The sequence below is a fragment of the Plectropomus leopardus genome, chromosome 5, assembly GCF_026936395.1.
Source record: "Plectropomus leopardus strain MGB_pleo_1.0 chromosome 5, ASM2693639v1, whole genome shotgun sequence".
Taxonomy (NCBI): domain Eukaryota; kingdom Metazoa; phylum Chordata; class Actinopteri; order Perciformes; family Serranidae; genus Plectropomus; species Plectropomus leopardus.
In genome coordinates, this window is record NC_142180.1 from 16,865,077 (window position 1) to 16,880,821 (window position 15,745).

At 41.2% G+C, this 15,745-nt stretch overlaps 1 protein-coding gene across 1 annotated transcript in view; it reads left to right on the forward strand.

Annotated features, from left to right (window-relative positions):
* The window catches only part of kdm4b (lysine (K)-specific demethylase 4B), a 60,380-nt gene that overhangs the window by 42,180 nt on the left and 2,455 nt on the right, over positions 1-15,745 (forward strand). The window contains exons 13-21 of the mRNA XM_088077630.1: positions 142-302; positions 1,216-1,411; positions 3,365-3,441; positions 3,760-3,815; positions 4,906-5,014; positions 9,946-10,134; positions 11,186-11,362; positions 11,721-11,840; positions 14,693-14,785. Coding sequence (XP_087933756.1) covers positions 142-302; positions 1,216-1,411; positions 3,365-3,441; positions 3,760-3,815; positions 4,906-5,014; positions 9,946-10,134; positions 11,186-11,362; positions 11,721-11,840; positions 14,693-14,785 — 1,178 coding nt within the window. The remainder of the gene's footprint in view (positions 1-141; positions 303-1,215; positions 1,412-3,364; positions 3,442-3,759; positions 3,816-4,905; positions 5,015-9,945; positions 10,135-11,185; positions 11,363-11,720; positions 11,841-14,692; positions 14,786-15,745) is intronic.

Consider the following 15,745-nt stretch of genomic DNA (forward strand, 5'->3'; position numbering starts at 1 on the left):
ACATGCATTTTGGAGAAAAATAAGATCATTACCAATAATGAATCTTCCAACATCTTTTCGGTGTGTGCCACTTACTTTAGACAGTGGGTGACTACTTTTGGAGCAGCACACCTTTAATGCGTTTTATCTCTAACCCTACAGAGCTGTCCTCCCCCATGCCACTGGACAGCGACATGAAGAAACAGGAGCACCTGTGGCAGAATCACTCGCCCAACTTCCTGGCAGAGAAGGCCTTCAATGCTGCAGTGGCAGCACTCCAACCACACTGCGCGATCTGTTCACTCTTCTGTCCCTACACAAAGGTACAGCTACACAGTGCAGCAGAAGCACATATAGGTCTGTGAAGGAGCCATGGCAGTGATAGAGGTCATAGTTCCAAAATCAGTAGGTGTAGCAGTTAGCAGGTTAGTGGCAGTATTGGCAGTTAGGGAAATTGGTAGTTTGACAAGCAGCAATTTAGATGCAACTGCAATCGTGGAAGGAGTGTAACTTTATATATAGTTAACTATTAGAACTACAAATTACAATAATTATGGGCCATAAAAGCAAAGAAAGGTGTGGTCCTCTCTTTATTCATCCCAGCTGGAGCTGTCAGTGTTAATGCATTAATCGCGATGCGATTAAGGTCCATACATAATGCCTTTTTTAAATTTTTTATTGCGTTAATCACCGACCACCATAACTGTCTTTAAGACGCTGCATCAGACTTAGTTTTAAAGCTAGAGTAATGATACTGGTGTCACATGAAACTAGAAGATCTGGGAAACCAGAGGTACCAATCCTGCAATGCCAGCTTCTTATGACTCTCCAAAGGCAGGCTAGATTTTAGCTTGGAAAAACGGCATTGTCATTTCACATGACCTCTGACCTCAAGATATCTGAATAAAAATGGGTTTTATAGGTACCCATGAGTCTCCCCTTTGATAGTCTCTGTGTTTTGCAGTCATTTGATTCTTAATCAAGACAATCTGGTAAGATTTGATTTACCCTGTCAGTATGTACCTCAAAACTGCTCTATAATGCAAAATAATGGAGTTGAAAATGTGATTAAAAAAGGAGATTCATTGTGATTAACTATTGAAATTCTGCAATTAATCACGATTTTAAATATCAATCGTTTGACAACCTTAATCCAAATCATTGTGATGGCTGACCAATAATCAACATGGATACGGTCCACTAACTGTATTATCTTCTTTTCTCTGGCCCCTCCAGCCACACAAAGACCCTTTTATTTTGAAGGACACCCAGCATGCCTCCCTTCCCCGTCTTTCTCGTCCCCTGGTCCCAGAGATGTGCTTCAGTGTTGGTGCAGGCAACACTGAGCCTCCGCCCACTAGCTATCGCATTGGAGAGGATGGAACCAGTCCTCTGCTCTGCTGTTCATCATGCAACATGCAGGTTCATGCCAGTAAGTATAAAACCCTCATTCCCACAAGAAAGTATGCTTGCTGTGTTTGAGTTACAGTGCATTGGAACCAAATGTTGTTTGTTCAGCCCAGTTTGCAGTGTAGTAATAATGCCTGGGGACAGCTTTACCAGCTAAAAAGGCTTTTCCTTGCCTATCTTAATGTGTTCTTTTTTCGAATGAGCAGTAAAAATAAATCTTAGCACAACAGATTTGCTCTTAATGAAATGTCAACACTGTTGCAGCTGCAGGAAGCTTTCTAGCAAAGAGAATTTGATTACAGCTTTTACACTAGAGAAGCTCCAGGAAGTACGAGCACAGTCACTGAGAGCATCCTCAGGTTTATCAAGGTTTTAAAGGGTGTTAGAAGTTGATTTTGACATTTTATTTATGCCCTTTTTTAAATTAAAAATTTAAAATTTAAACTATGAAGGGAGGCTGGAGCTGGCTGCAGACATACAATAAAAACAGTCAAATGCAAGACTTAACTATGTAGTTAATAGTACAAGGTCCACACACATAAGCAGGCAGTATATCTCTTCTGCTTAACAATATGAAGTGGATTTGAAAAAAACGAGGAATTGGTTTTTGCTCTTTGTTTATTGTTGTAGAAAAGTTAGGAAAAGGAGGCTCTCAGCTGTTGGCAAAATGAAGAGTTTGGTTTACAGCACACTTGGTCTTGGCCAACTACAAGCCCATACACAGTCTGACAAGCTTTATGGACAGACTCTACTGGGCATTTCTCTACTCCTCTTCACTTTTTTTATCCTCACACCCCTGAGAATAGTGTTGGAAAAATAGGAAACACAGAAGATGAGGCTCCACTACAGCAGGGCAACAATCTGTCTGCTCAATCCCCCTGTTGCCACGCTTAGTGAGGCTTCCTAGTTTAACTCTCCTTGACTTGGGTTAAACTAGCTAAGAGGCTGCTCAAGCAACACAAAGGTTTTTCTGAAGGCAGCACGCCATGAACATCCCCAGCTCTTATTTACGCTGCTTTCCGCACTTTACAATTTTTCACAAAGTCAACTTTTAAGGAAATATGGTTTCTGTCAAAGCAAAGCGGGAAAGGACGGGCAGCTTGTTAACTTTGTGTTTGAGTATATGAGCTCTGTGCTAGTTGGTTGTACTTGGCAATAACACCAAATGCTAAAGAACAAAAAACAGTGGTTGTTATATTAGAATAAATATATGTGAATTTTGGTGGCATATGTCTATTATTTCATATGTGACCAATTTATCTGCTTTTGAAATGTCTGCACATGTGGGTGTTTTATGTCAGGCAGCACATACAATCGGATGAATTACGGCATGGACATGTGCCCAGTCAGTAGCCCACACACACACACACACACACACACACACACACACACACACACACACACACACACACACACACACACACACACACACACACACACACACCAACTCTCCTGGGTTCTTATTATCCCTAAAGCTGGAGTGCACCTTCAAAAAGGCCAGTTCATTAGTCATCCAGGGATAAGCTGAACTCAGCTGGGGAAGCAGTGCAGCTATTGATAAGAGGACATGAAGCAGAAAGAACTCCTGTCAGAAACACCAGCTCTGCGCTCCATTTCTTAGTTCCTCATTGTTTTGGAGCGGACATTCAACTGCAAATCATTCAGACCTGTCTAGGTGTGACATGAACGAACAGGCCTTTTGGTCCAGAAGCTCAAATTGGAGATAGCGACAAGAGGGTTGTGCAAGTTGCATAGAAAATGGTTAACAAGCGAGTTTTGTGTTAAATGCATTGCAATTATAGAAATTGGGAGGCATTCAGTAGATACTGAGCTAATGTTTGAGTGCAACTTGAGTTGCCGTGGAGTCCATTCTTGCTTAAAATAATGTACTTCATCTAAAAAGGGTTATGGACATATTAATTGCAAAATGGTATAGGAAAGATATATGACACCATGAATCTCTCCTCTCTTGCAGGCTGTTACGGTGTAAAACCAGACTCTGTCAGTGATTCCTGGATGTGCTCCAGGTGTGCAGCGGGAGCCTGGATAGTGGTGAGTAGCAGCAATAACTTACGCTCAAAAAAAGTCAAACCAGATTTATCTTCTCCAGGACTACAAGAATTACAATAGGACAGGGGTCTGAAGATAAAGATTTCTCAGAGTGGACACGCAGCCTCCATTTCTTCAAAATCTGCTGCTGTAAAGATCAGTTGATCATGTTCCCCAGCAGCTATTGCAAAATGAAACCAAGGTATTATCTAGAAAAAGCTTGAATTGGCCAGTGTATGAGAGCTCTGAAGGTCTCTATGACCGTGTCTGCTGTTTCCATCTCTGCCTAAATGTAATGGTCATTTGCTTTCTGTTTTTCAGGAGTGTTGTCTCTGTAACTTACGGGGAGGAGCTTTGAAGACTACCACAGACAATCGGTAAGCAGGTTTTTTGTTGCAGTTTTTTCCATCAATCCATTTTCATCCGCTTGTCCGAGGTTGGGTCAGAGGGGCAGCAGGCCAAGCAAAGCACTCCAGACATCCCTCTCCCCAGGAACGCTTTGCAGCTCCTCCTGAGGAACCCCGAGGCATGAAATATATAATCCCTCCAGCGTGTTCTGAGTTTTCCCTGGGCCTCCTACCTGTTGGACGAGCCTGGAGCCATCCTGATCAGATTTCCAAACCACTTCAGCTGGCCCCTTTCAGCGCAAAGGAGCAGAGGCTCTACTCTAAGCTCCCTCCAGATGTCTGAGCTCCTCAGACAAGTGGGGGGGGGGGGACTCGTGTTCAGCAAGCTGTGCTTCCTTTTCCTTTCTACAGAGGAATCTCATTTATATATCATCTATAATCTCATTCTTTCGGTGACTACTCAAAGCTCATGACCATAGGTGAGGTTCGGAACATAGATGGACTGGTAAATTGAAAAAGCTTTGCCTTTTGGCTCAGCTCCCTCTTCACCACAACAGTCTGTTGCAGCGCCTTCATCACTGCGGATGCCGTGCCAAACGTCCTATCCAGCTTGCATTCAATTCAGCAACTCTCTCCCCACCCAGACGGGGCAATCCACCGTTTTCTGGCAGAGGATCATGACCTCAGGCTTGGAGGTGCTGACTCTCATCCCGACCTCCTCACACTCGGCTGCAGACAGTCAGCGTCAGTGCATGATACAGGTCACAGTGTGATGAAGTCAACAGAACCACAACTTATGCAAAAATCAGAGATGCAATTTTGAGGTTCTTAAACTGGGCCCCTTCCTCCCCTGGTTGCGCCTTGAGATCCTGTTCATGAATATCACAAACAGAATTGGTGACAAGGGAAATGTCTACACATTTTCTAAAACATCTAGTTTTGCAGACTGCTTTATTAACGAACTTTGTAAAGCAAGCACAGGAAATACAAAATGCACAAGAATGGAGAATAACTAACCTCTACATTAAGTGAAGTTGTCTTCCATGTGTGTCCAGCAGTGCAACTTCTGTTGGCTCTTCAAACTCCTGAAGTTCTTGTGCTCCCTGTCTCTCTGTATCAGGTGGGTCCATGTCATCTGTGCCATCGCTGTGCCCGAAGCTCGCTTTGTAAACGCCATTGAGAGGGAGCCAGTGGACGTCACTGCGGTTCCAGATACACGCAAGAATCTGGTAAGTTCAGGCAGCGACAAAGGAAAAGTTTATTCATCTCTCTCATGTATAGTGTGGTGTCAGAAAGGCAGCGTTCAACATATAAACTCAGCCACAATCTTCCTCCTCAGTGAGTGTCAGATTTCCTTACCAGGATGTGTAAGTTTATTCAAACACCAATCTGATTTGAGAGAAAATATTGGCAGAACATGGATGTATGGACACAGGAATACCAGAAACTTAAAGTAACATTACATTTGCTACATTTTGTACAGTATGTTCCACGCCATACAGAATCAAGTATTAATACGCTACCAGGGAGGAAATAAAACAATGTTATGTGACCCTTTGTCCAGACCATTTACCACTGGAAACATCATCAAAGTCTTCATCTTGTCGTAACCTCCAGACACCTAGAACCTCCTCACATAATGCATACCAAGTTTGAAGGACTCAGAGGCTTCTAGAAATACTAGTCTGTGGAAACAATGCACAAATCATACATACAATACAATCATCCTTCATGTCTAAGAAATGTCTACCACGCTAACATACTTTTTTTTTTGTCGTGTCTCAGCGTTATGGAATTCTGTCTCTTTCTCACTCGTACACTCTTCTTCCACATTTAAGAGAATTTCTGTCTTTTCTTCTCACTGCCTCTGTATCTGCCACTCTCTCCGCTGCCCTCCTTCCTTCCCCAGTTGATAGATAGATTGTGTTTTTGGGAGCTGTGGAGGACATTGGGTAAAACATATGTGCTGAGGGGAATGGCTGAATAATCAGCTGTCATTTCTCACTGCGCCAAATGAACTGCATCGATCCCGTGGGCAGGAGGCAATTTCCCCATTGCTGCTGTGCCTTTGAACACAACTTGTCCCCTCCCTTCCTTCTTTCTCTGCACCCCTCCCTTTCAGTCTCTACTCTTCCTCCATTTACATGATCCCACTTCACAGGCAGTGCTTGCTGGTGCATTATCACAAATCTACAAATAATGTCACCCCCTCCCTTCTCTCTCTGAATAATCTATCAAAGACAATCTGGGTGACATTTGCATCCGAGTGCTGTCAAAGCAGGTTTCCTCTGTCTTTTCTTAAAAGGCCATGAAAAGAAGCTCTGCGGTCTAATGATTCGGATGACTGGGCTGATCAAATGTGAACATGCACCCTTGGAAACCAGTTAATATTGCACTGTGTTCAGCAATCTGTGTTTTCCCTCCATCTTTGAACATTTAGTTTTCAGGGACGGAGAGATTTCACTCCTCAACTGCAGTAACACTGCATTCCTCCGAAATGTACCTTCCCCAAAGGTAGTGTTGCGTCTTGCACCTGGAGGCACTGCGATTTCTGTTCTTGCAAGAAAACAGCCTCAAGCTTGGAAAAGCAAGCCGCTTAAATAAATCATCAAACAATATTTAAAACAGTTTTCTACCTACCATTCCAGATCCACTCTCCAGTTCCGTATAAACCAACACAATGACAATGATTTTTATTATTTGTCATAATGTATATATTTCATAGCATATAAAGTAGTCAAAAAATAAGATTGTTGGTGATTTATTTGATTTGTGATTAAATGTACAAGGGCTGCACTATTATGGGTAAAAATGATGATGTGATTACTTTGATCCATATTATGATGATGATTATTCATCACACATATTCATTCATTTTAGACACAACATATTTTTATTGCATTTTCACATTTAAATAAATAGAGCACTGCTTTCCCCTCCATGCTGTGCTACATTCCTACTAATATACAAATCTTTGTATCAGAATAATACTTAAAACAAGGTTCTTCTTCACCTGAATTCAGTCCATCTCCTAGAACTAAATGAATATAATTATGCTTAAACTTTTTACACAAAATTAAAGCACAGAGCACTGTTGTACTTTTACCTTGTGCTACGTTAGTGCTAATGAAAAATCATTGCATAATATAGGACATGAATTCAGTGCATCTCCTATGGATATGTGTCTGCTGCTGTATTATTTTTTTTAACAGCAGTCGTGAAACTATGATGTGCTCGCTCTTATGGATGTTTTAGTTGGCGCTAGACAAGGAGGGGAATTCAGTTTCGGGAACTTCAGCAATGATTTTCCTCTTGTCTTTGTGCAGTCATTAAAATGCAGTTTGTAGTGTTTTACAGGTAGCTTAACATGTTAGTTGTGTTGCTTTGTGGTGCAGACACAACTCTTGCTCGCACTTGCTTTGCCGATCACATTCATTTAATTTTGGAAAGCCAAATTGTGATTGTATTTAAAATTTGATTAATTGGGCAGCCCTAAACTGTGCTTATAAAAACAGTGATATGATATACTTTGCTCAAAAAAAAGGGGTCACTTTATCATCACAGTATAACACCAAGTCAGTTTAGCACCAGGGATATCAATCTGCCCATTTAGGAAGCTTAGAAAGGAGATTGTGAATCAATTTCACCTGCTTTGGTACAAATGAAAGTGACAACAGGTGCAATGGAGAGGCAAAAGCAGGACAACCCCCAAAAGGGGGATGGTTTTGCATGTGGTGGCCACAGACAGTTGCCTTTTATTTATCCTTCCTAAATTTGTCTTCTCTAGTGTTGTGTTCTGCTAGTTTCCTTTTCAATACTGGTAGCATGAGGCGGTACCTACGGCCCAATCAGGTTGCACAGGAAGTCCAGCCTGATTTTTTTTTTCCATTGACAGTTGTTATGTCATTTTATTCTCAGCTAATTATACAGTGTTCATCAGTTAAGATTTCCAACTTAAATTATTCATTCATCAAGATCAAATTCATTAATTTTTTGAGCGGTGTATAAACAAACAAAATGACATACAACTATTGTTCCTTGGAGCGACACGTTTGTTCTCATGTTGCTCTGGTGTCATGTCACCACCTGCCTGTGATTTCAGCAGTGGAAAAATATTGCAGCCGGTGAAAACTATGAACCAAACCAGCCTGTGAAATATAACACAGCACAGTCCTGTGAAGAGCTGTTTTTCCTACACCTCTACAAAAATGAAGTATTGACACTCTAATAAAGAATTTTTATTTTTTATTGATCGGCCATGTGCTGAGCTACAGCTGCTCGCTGTGTCAAGAGGAGGATGGAGAAGGATAAGTATGAAAGAGAGGGATTGGGGAGACATAGAGTGGTGATGATAGATAATCACAATAAAACACAGAAAGAAACCAGTCACATAAGAATGAGGCAGCTGTTAAAGCTGGTTGGGTTAAGCGAAGCATTTTGTCATGAGTTAAACATACAGTGCAATTCCACTTTTCTTCTATTCATCTATTCACTTCTTGGCAAGAGATTTCTTTATAGATAATTGTTTTCATTGTAATTTTGAGAAGAGATAATAGTTCCTACACAGACCTACGCTGGTGTATCGAGAGGATGATTTAATTCAACAGGCTTTTCCTTTCTTTTTCACCTCTCTCATCCTTGCTCTCTGTTTTAACCAAGTTGAGAGAAAAGAAAGGAATGGGGAAAGAAAATAGAAAGACAAATCAGAGGCAAACATGGAGGGTTGAAGGATTCAAAGTGAATTGAAAATGAAGATTGAATGTTGTGGGGTTGCGTGTGCAGGGTGACACATGTCAAAGTGTCTCAGTGGAGACCAGACCAAGTTTCCGGCCAAAGGCAAAGATTTGGTTGGCTGGTGGTAATTTCACACTCAGGATGTGAGGATGGAATGAAGGGATTTGAAAAAGGAAAGTGCTTCAAGGGGGAGTAACAAATCCCTTGTATGATTGTGCAAGAGTAGGAGTTGAACAAGTGATGCAAGACACCAAAAAGAATACGGGGAGGAAAAACGAGAGCTGAAAAAGTATGTTTTGAATGTCATAGTGACGGTTCAGGCAGCTGTTATTAACAAGTTGTTCTTAAAGAAAGTGTCGACATTTTTCTGTGGAGGCTCCAAGAGAATCTCACCACACTATTGACACTGATGACTGCGCAGGCACGTCTTGTGCTAAGCTGAAAACATCCATTATATTTTTAATGAGTAGAAACCTGTTAGAGCAGCAGACAGAATCAAAGATGTGAGAGAGAAGAAAATGGTTACACAGTTGATTTCTCCACCATCACAGTTTCAGGAGACGCCCTACAGTTCTTGCAATTTCAGTATTTGCTTGAGTAAAAGAGTGAAATGGTTTTTGTGGATAAATTGTCAGGAGGTTAGGTGAAGAATAGTCAGTGATTGTCAATTTGATGCTTATTCTGTTCAGACTTTGACTGTTCATCATCACTTTAACTTTTCTAAGCTCCTTGTGGTTCTTATGAATATTACATTAGCCTCAGTGGGACTTGTTATTCCTGTCACAAAAGCCTTTACATGATCTCCGCCATGGAAACAGCAAGTTCGCTGAAACGTGAGATAGAAATATGTACTTCAGAAAAGTATGTTATTGTGAACATCCGTGTTAACCCACCTACCAGTGTCTTTCTCTGGGTTCCCGTTGGATCCTTAAAAAGTCTTAAAAGGCATTGAATTCCTTAACCAAAAACTAAGACCTTAATTGGTATTAAAATGTCTTAAATCAATCTTACAATACTTAAAAAGTATTAATAAGACATGAGAAGTAGGGTTTTAAGAACTCTGTCTTTCTGACATTGCGTCGTGAAATCTAAAAAATAATTGGTAACATCCATTTCCTTTTTAGATGATTTGACTTTTTTTTAGTGGTTATTGTAAAATTATTTTTAAATCAAATCTTAAATATAACTTGCTTTAATCTGTAAGAACCAAGCTCTCTGTGTTGTTCCTTGGGAACCGGCAAAACTTTTACACCAACTGTCATTGAAAGAAAGCAGCAGTCTCTTATAATGTGCAACAGTGTAAACCATTACAACATCGTAATATTCCTGAGTGTCTTTAAAAGAGAATGGATTATCAAAGTAAGCTAAGATTTTGTCTCCGACCTGAATCATTAACCAAAGACTTTATTTTCCGTTTACATTGTAGAAGTGTGTGTTCTGTCATGGCAAGACTGCCAGTCAGAACCGTGGCGCCTGCATCCAGTGCTCATACGAGAACTGTGCCACATCCTTCCACGTCACCTGCGCCCAAATCGCTGGAGTTGTCATGACGCCTGCCGACTGGCCCTACGTGGTGTCTGTCACCTGCCAGAAGCATAAAAGGGTCCCTCCAAAGGTAAGTACAAATCAAGAGAAATAGTCAGCCAAGAATGTGTGGTTTTTTTATTAAATTAAAACTACAAATGTCCATCATTTAATGCCTCAGTTGTAGTAGTAGAGAGTAAGGTCAAACTCAAAGTTTATTATTGCTCTGTATCTAAAGGCATGCCTCAAATGGCTATACATTAAATAAAAACAGATGTACAACAATAGCAAATCATAAAAATGTAAAGAAATAAAACCCAAAGCATCACAAATGGATTGCTTGACACATGCAATATAACACATTAATGAACATAAAATATACAAATGTATAGAAGTGAGACAACACATATGAAAACACAAAAAATGTCTACCAAACAGTACATACACAGTATATAACAATGCACACATAGATGGAGTATACATTGGATAGCATGGTTTAGTATTTAGGACTCCTCAACAAGATAGATGAAATGTGATTGAGGTCTACATCACACAACATGGATAGCTGTGTGACTGTCATTGCAGAGATTTCCCAAACACTATTCCCAAATTCCCATCTCAGCCTTTATCTTGCTCGTTCTTTAAAGACAGACCATTAAGTTGACAAAAATCACCCAAAAAACATCCCTGCAACAAAAACAACCTGCAGCGTACTTGGCCAATTGAGCCAATCACCCAACCCTATTACATGTGATAACAAAAAGCAATAGAAAGAGTGACTTGTTTGACTTGATGCATCATTCTTGAAATGGATGGATGGATAACAAGCATCTGACCACAGAAACCCTCGAGAAAACAATTACTCAGGAACCACGGAAAGTTTCTCCTCATAAAGAACATGATTTGGATGTAATTATTGAGCCCCTTTTGATTTTTTTTTTCATTTTATACCTGAATTCCTATTAACATTACTCTTGTGTTGTGTAAATGCAAACTTGAGTGTCCCCTCTTATTCAGGTTTTAGTCATTTTAAGTTTAAACTCATCCTGACTGCTGATTGCAGTATAGGCTGGATGAGGACACACAGACTGTTGTGAGGTTTGATTTTGTCTTATCCTTGAATTTCTGTTTTCTCCCTCCAGCCTCGGACAGTACCCAAAGGCCCGCAGGCTCTGATTCTGGGCCAGAAGGTTATAGGTCGCAACAGTGACGGCTGGTACTACCACTGCACCATCATTGGCATGGCAACGCAGACATTCTACGAGGTCAACTTCGATGATGGCTCATACTGTGACAACCTTCACCCAGAAAACATACTAGTGAGTGCTGTTTTTTTTTTTTCAAATATAATAATATATATATTCTAAGAACCTTTGATGACTTGCTGCCACAAGTTCAAAACAAACAAAACTGCTATAACATTAAATCCTAAAATGATAAAGTTGACTTATGGAGAGGTTGAACAAAAAAAATAAAAACTGTAGGAGAAAATCCTTTTGTTAGTTGCCTCGGGTCAGTTTCTTGTGTTATTCTTTGTAAATTGGGTTAAAAAAATGACACTTGCAGATCTTTCAATTGACATTTTTCCACCATTCTTTCCTCCGTCTCCTCCACATACTCTATTCTTCTCCATCTTCTTCCTCTTTGTCTACATCCTGTTTCCCCTCCCTCTGTCAGAGTCATGACTGCCTGCGTACTGGTCCTCCTGAGGTGGGGGAGTTGATTGTGGTCAGCACTCCGGAGGGTCAGGTTGTCAACGCTTCCTATGTCAGACAGCACACCCACAAATTCTACCAGGTGAGGAAAAAAAATATATATATTACATGTTACTCTCACACATTTGCAGTCAGACTTGCTTAAATATGTGAGACCAAAACTTCAGTCAAGAAGATCCTCATGATACGGTCCAGTCAGACCTCGAGTACCTCTCCTGGTATGGGGACTTTGACCCCATACCAAAGGATGAACAATGTGACCTTGACGGGACAGGCATTTGGGTCGGGTGCTGTGTGTGCTGGGGGTGGGCACTTCCCTTAAGGAACCGGAGCTAGTGCGGGAGGTGGAGCAGTACCAACCAGGCATAGCTGGGCTCACCTCGACACACACCGCTGCTTCTGGAACCAAATTCCAGGAGAGGGGCTGGACTCTCACGTCTCAGGAGGTGCCCAGGGTGAGAGGCTCTAGAAAGCCATGGTGATACTCACGAGCCTACGGCTGAGCACCACTGTGTTAGAGGTCTCTGACTGTCATTTGTGTCTATGCACCAAACAGCACCTCGGAGCACGCAGCCTTATTGGACTCTGGGCGATGTTCTGGAAAGGGTGCTGACAGGGGACTCTGTAGTTTTTGTGGGGTACTTCAACCTTCACGTGGGCAACGATAGAGAAACCTGGAGGGGGGTGATTGGGGGAAAGGGCCTGTCTGATCTGAACCCGAGTGGTGTTTTGTTATTGCACGTAAGTATTAAAGCAATGTTTGTTTTTCCCAGCTGGAATATGTATAAGTGTATAAACCTTTACAAGCCAAATCCAAATGTAAAAAAACAAAACATATTTGAGAATACAACTTTATAAAGATATGGCACAGAAAAAAAAACTGTTAGGCAAGTACTCTGAGCAACAGCATCAAGTACATATTTCATCTGATGCTCTTCTGCAGTGCGACCTGAAGTGATTGAACCTGTGAACTTTCTGTAACAGGGCGCTCTGAATAATTTCATTGCCACCCTCTGGTTTGGTTCCTCGATGTGGTATTTATCAACGTGTGAGAAGCTTGGCTGCCCTTGTAGATTATGACGAGACATTTTGATACAGTGTTGCATTAAAACATAAAGTGGAGGGATTTAGCTTCCCTTGTGCATGCTGGGGAATTTATGGAGCAAATGTGCAGAGTGCTTACAAAGTGAAAAATGTAGCATTGAAAAAGATGATTCTGGGACTGGTGTCAGGGGAGGCCATCTTGAAAGTCACTTACATACATAGATGCTGAAATGCATTAGCAGAGGAGTGAAGTGAGGTTGTTAATCTTAGATTTTGCGTGACGCTGGTTTTGTGAGGACATCTGCGAGTGTTTTTCTGACACATACACAGAAGAGAGATAATGTTTATAGAGACTGCGTCATAACCCAAATATCAGCTGCTGAGCAAGCTTTTGCACACAGTCCTGGCTCTCCGTGTAAAAACATCAGTTCAATACTTAAATGTGTAAGATATTAAACCAGCTGTTGAGTTTTTTTTTGCATTAGGCACACAGGTGAGCTTAGAAGGACGCGCTTGTTCAGTTTCTTGTTCCTGCTCCCCTAGATGGCAGCTCTGTAATGTGCCACAACATCATTTTTTGTGTCTGTTTTTCCAACAAATTCCTCTTCAGGAAGTAAATCAGCGTCACATCTTTCTCAGCTCCCCTCATGTCCCCGTGTACCCTGCTGGCTGCAGTACTGAGAGTCCTGTTAGAGACAAGGAGCGCTGTTACAAAGAATTAAAAACAAGCCTCCAGCTGCTTACTGTGTCAGAGCTGCAACCCTGACCTTGTCCTTGTTTTTAACGTTTAAAACTCTTAGCTGATGCTCTTGTCCAGCCAGTGAGCAGCTTCAGGGTTCAGGGCGACGGTTGAGGACATTTTGGTGTTGGTTGATGGAACCATTTGTTATGACTGAGATCCCATCTTTAACTTTCTGGGTAAAAGCTAGAATTTCTGCTCACTAAGCCACCCTGCTGCTCTTTTCTTCACTACCCACGGATGTCCTCTCCTGCTATGTGAACAATATAGTTTCCTGCTGATGTAGCCTTTAGTAATTGTTGTAAGTTTATTTATACATTATGTTTTTACTCTTCTCCATGTGTGCTTAACTGTGCTTTCTACTCACGGGAGACAAACCAGTTGAAAATGTTACAGCCTTTTTCCATTGGCACTTTTTGCTTCCGCGGTTTCTTTTGTCAGTTAAAAATGCCAGGAGCTACAGAGTTGGACCTTCTTGGGAGTGGGCCAAAAGGGCAGCCAGATACCTTAAAGCAGAATGCAGTGACGTCTCATCAACCCCGATGAAACCCTCAGAAACAAGCATGTGTTGTGAGACTGCACTCACATGTCAGTGCAGGGGACCAGAGAGACAAATGTTTTTAAAAGACTCTTTGTGTTTGGCTCTCAGTCCTTTCGTAGCTTCTAACTGGATAGCTGTGGTTTGGTTTAGTTTTTCTCCTGCGTCTTTTTTCTTGAGTAACTGGCTATTTCTCACTCTCTCGTGGTCACTTTCAACCGTACAACATTTTTCACTTCCGTTTGTCTTCTTGTGTGCTGCGCTGAGTAGCTAATCCGAGTGGTTTCATTCACCAAGGAGGAGCTGCAGACAGCAGGCTCTTACTGCACCACTGCAAACAGCTCATCTCTAACAGGAAAACTTCTTTTACCTGTCTTTTGTGTGATGGAAAAACACGTGTAGCTAAAATAAAGGGGGACCTCGTCGTGAACCAGCCCGCTGCTTTTTAATGTCATCACTCAAGACACACCTTCAAGCCGTAGATGCAAATCCCTATCATGCTGGGCAGACATACCGAGCCGAGCCGAGCCCGGCCCAGCCAAGCTAAGCCAGGCCATGTGTGTGGTAAAAGGGTGTTTGTTTCTAAATCCAACATTTCATGCTGTCTGCCCAGGTTGAGTTTCTGGATCAGAGCCAGCTGATACTGAAGCATTCAGAGATCCATCAGCTCGACCAGGAGTTGCCCAAGAGGGTCAGAGCCAGACTGGTGAGTATATTACTGAAATTCTGCTTTCTTCTCAGCCCACACACCATACAGGGCAGTCAGTCTTGTTTTAAATAAGAAGACACTTTGGTTTGGCAGATAATTGGCTTGGTTGATTTTAGAATTGGTTGCAGAGGCAAGTGATAATAAAGGGCAGCCCAACAAAAGCTTGTATTGTTCAGTAAAAGCACACTAAAGTAGTGAACTAAAGTTGCAGATAAAAGAACTATTTATTCAAGCAAACCCTCAACACTTTGCAGCCCACACAAGATAAAGGCTTGTTTGTGGGCCAAAATGTGTAGGTTGTTAGTTTTAATAAATATGTGTTGTAGCTGGTAAAAAAAAAAAAAAAGGGTGTGGATACACTAAAATGCCAGCAAAGCTTTTTTTCCTCATAAATATCTGTTTCAGAAGAAAGCTGAGGTGACTTTTTGCACACAACAGATTTTACAAATTGTATAAGAAAATAATATTAATAAAAACAAAGACTGGGAAATTCTTGCCCAAATAATAATTTTTCTGGCTAAATTACTGTGGCCGTGTCTGAAATCAACTACTGCATATGGCTGCTGTCGAGCGCAAACCTCCTATCTCCAAAACTGCTATTTTTCAGGATTTAGAAAAAAAACATTGTTTTTAAAAAGATCCAGTGGAGATAGGTTTAGTCACAAGCTTCTTTGAATTCATGAAATTGATTGAGAAATGGCAAAACCCACTGATAGACATAGAGGGGGACCAATATAATTAATTTATGAAAAAAAACCCGAAAATTATGAAATGTGGAGATTTGAGGTTTACGCCTGACAACGATAATATATAATGGACACTCAGTAGTTAACTCAACAGTAAACAATTATCTTTTTTTTTTTTTTAAACTTTATTTTTATTTAGTTTTTCAACAAAAACAAAACACAAGACAGACAGGGTCATCACAGGTGTAGAGAAATGCATAACGTGGAAAAA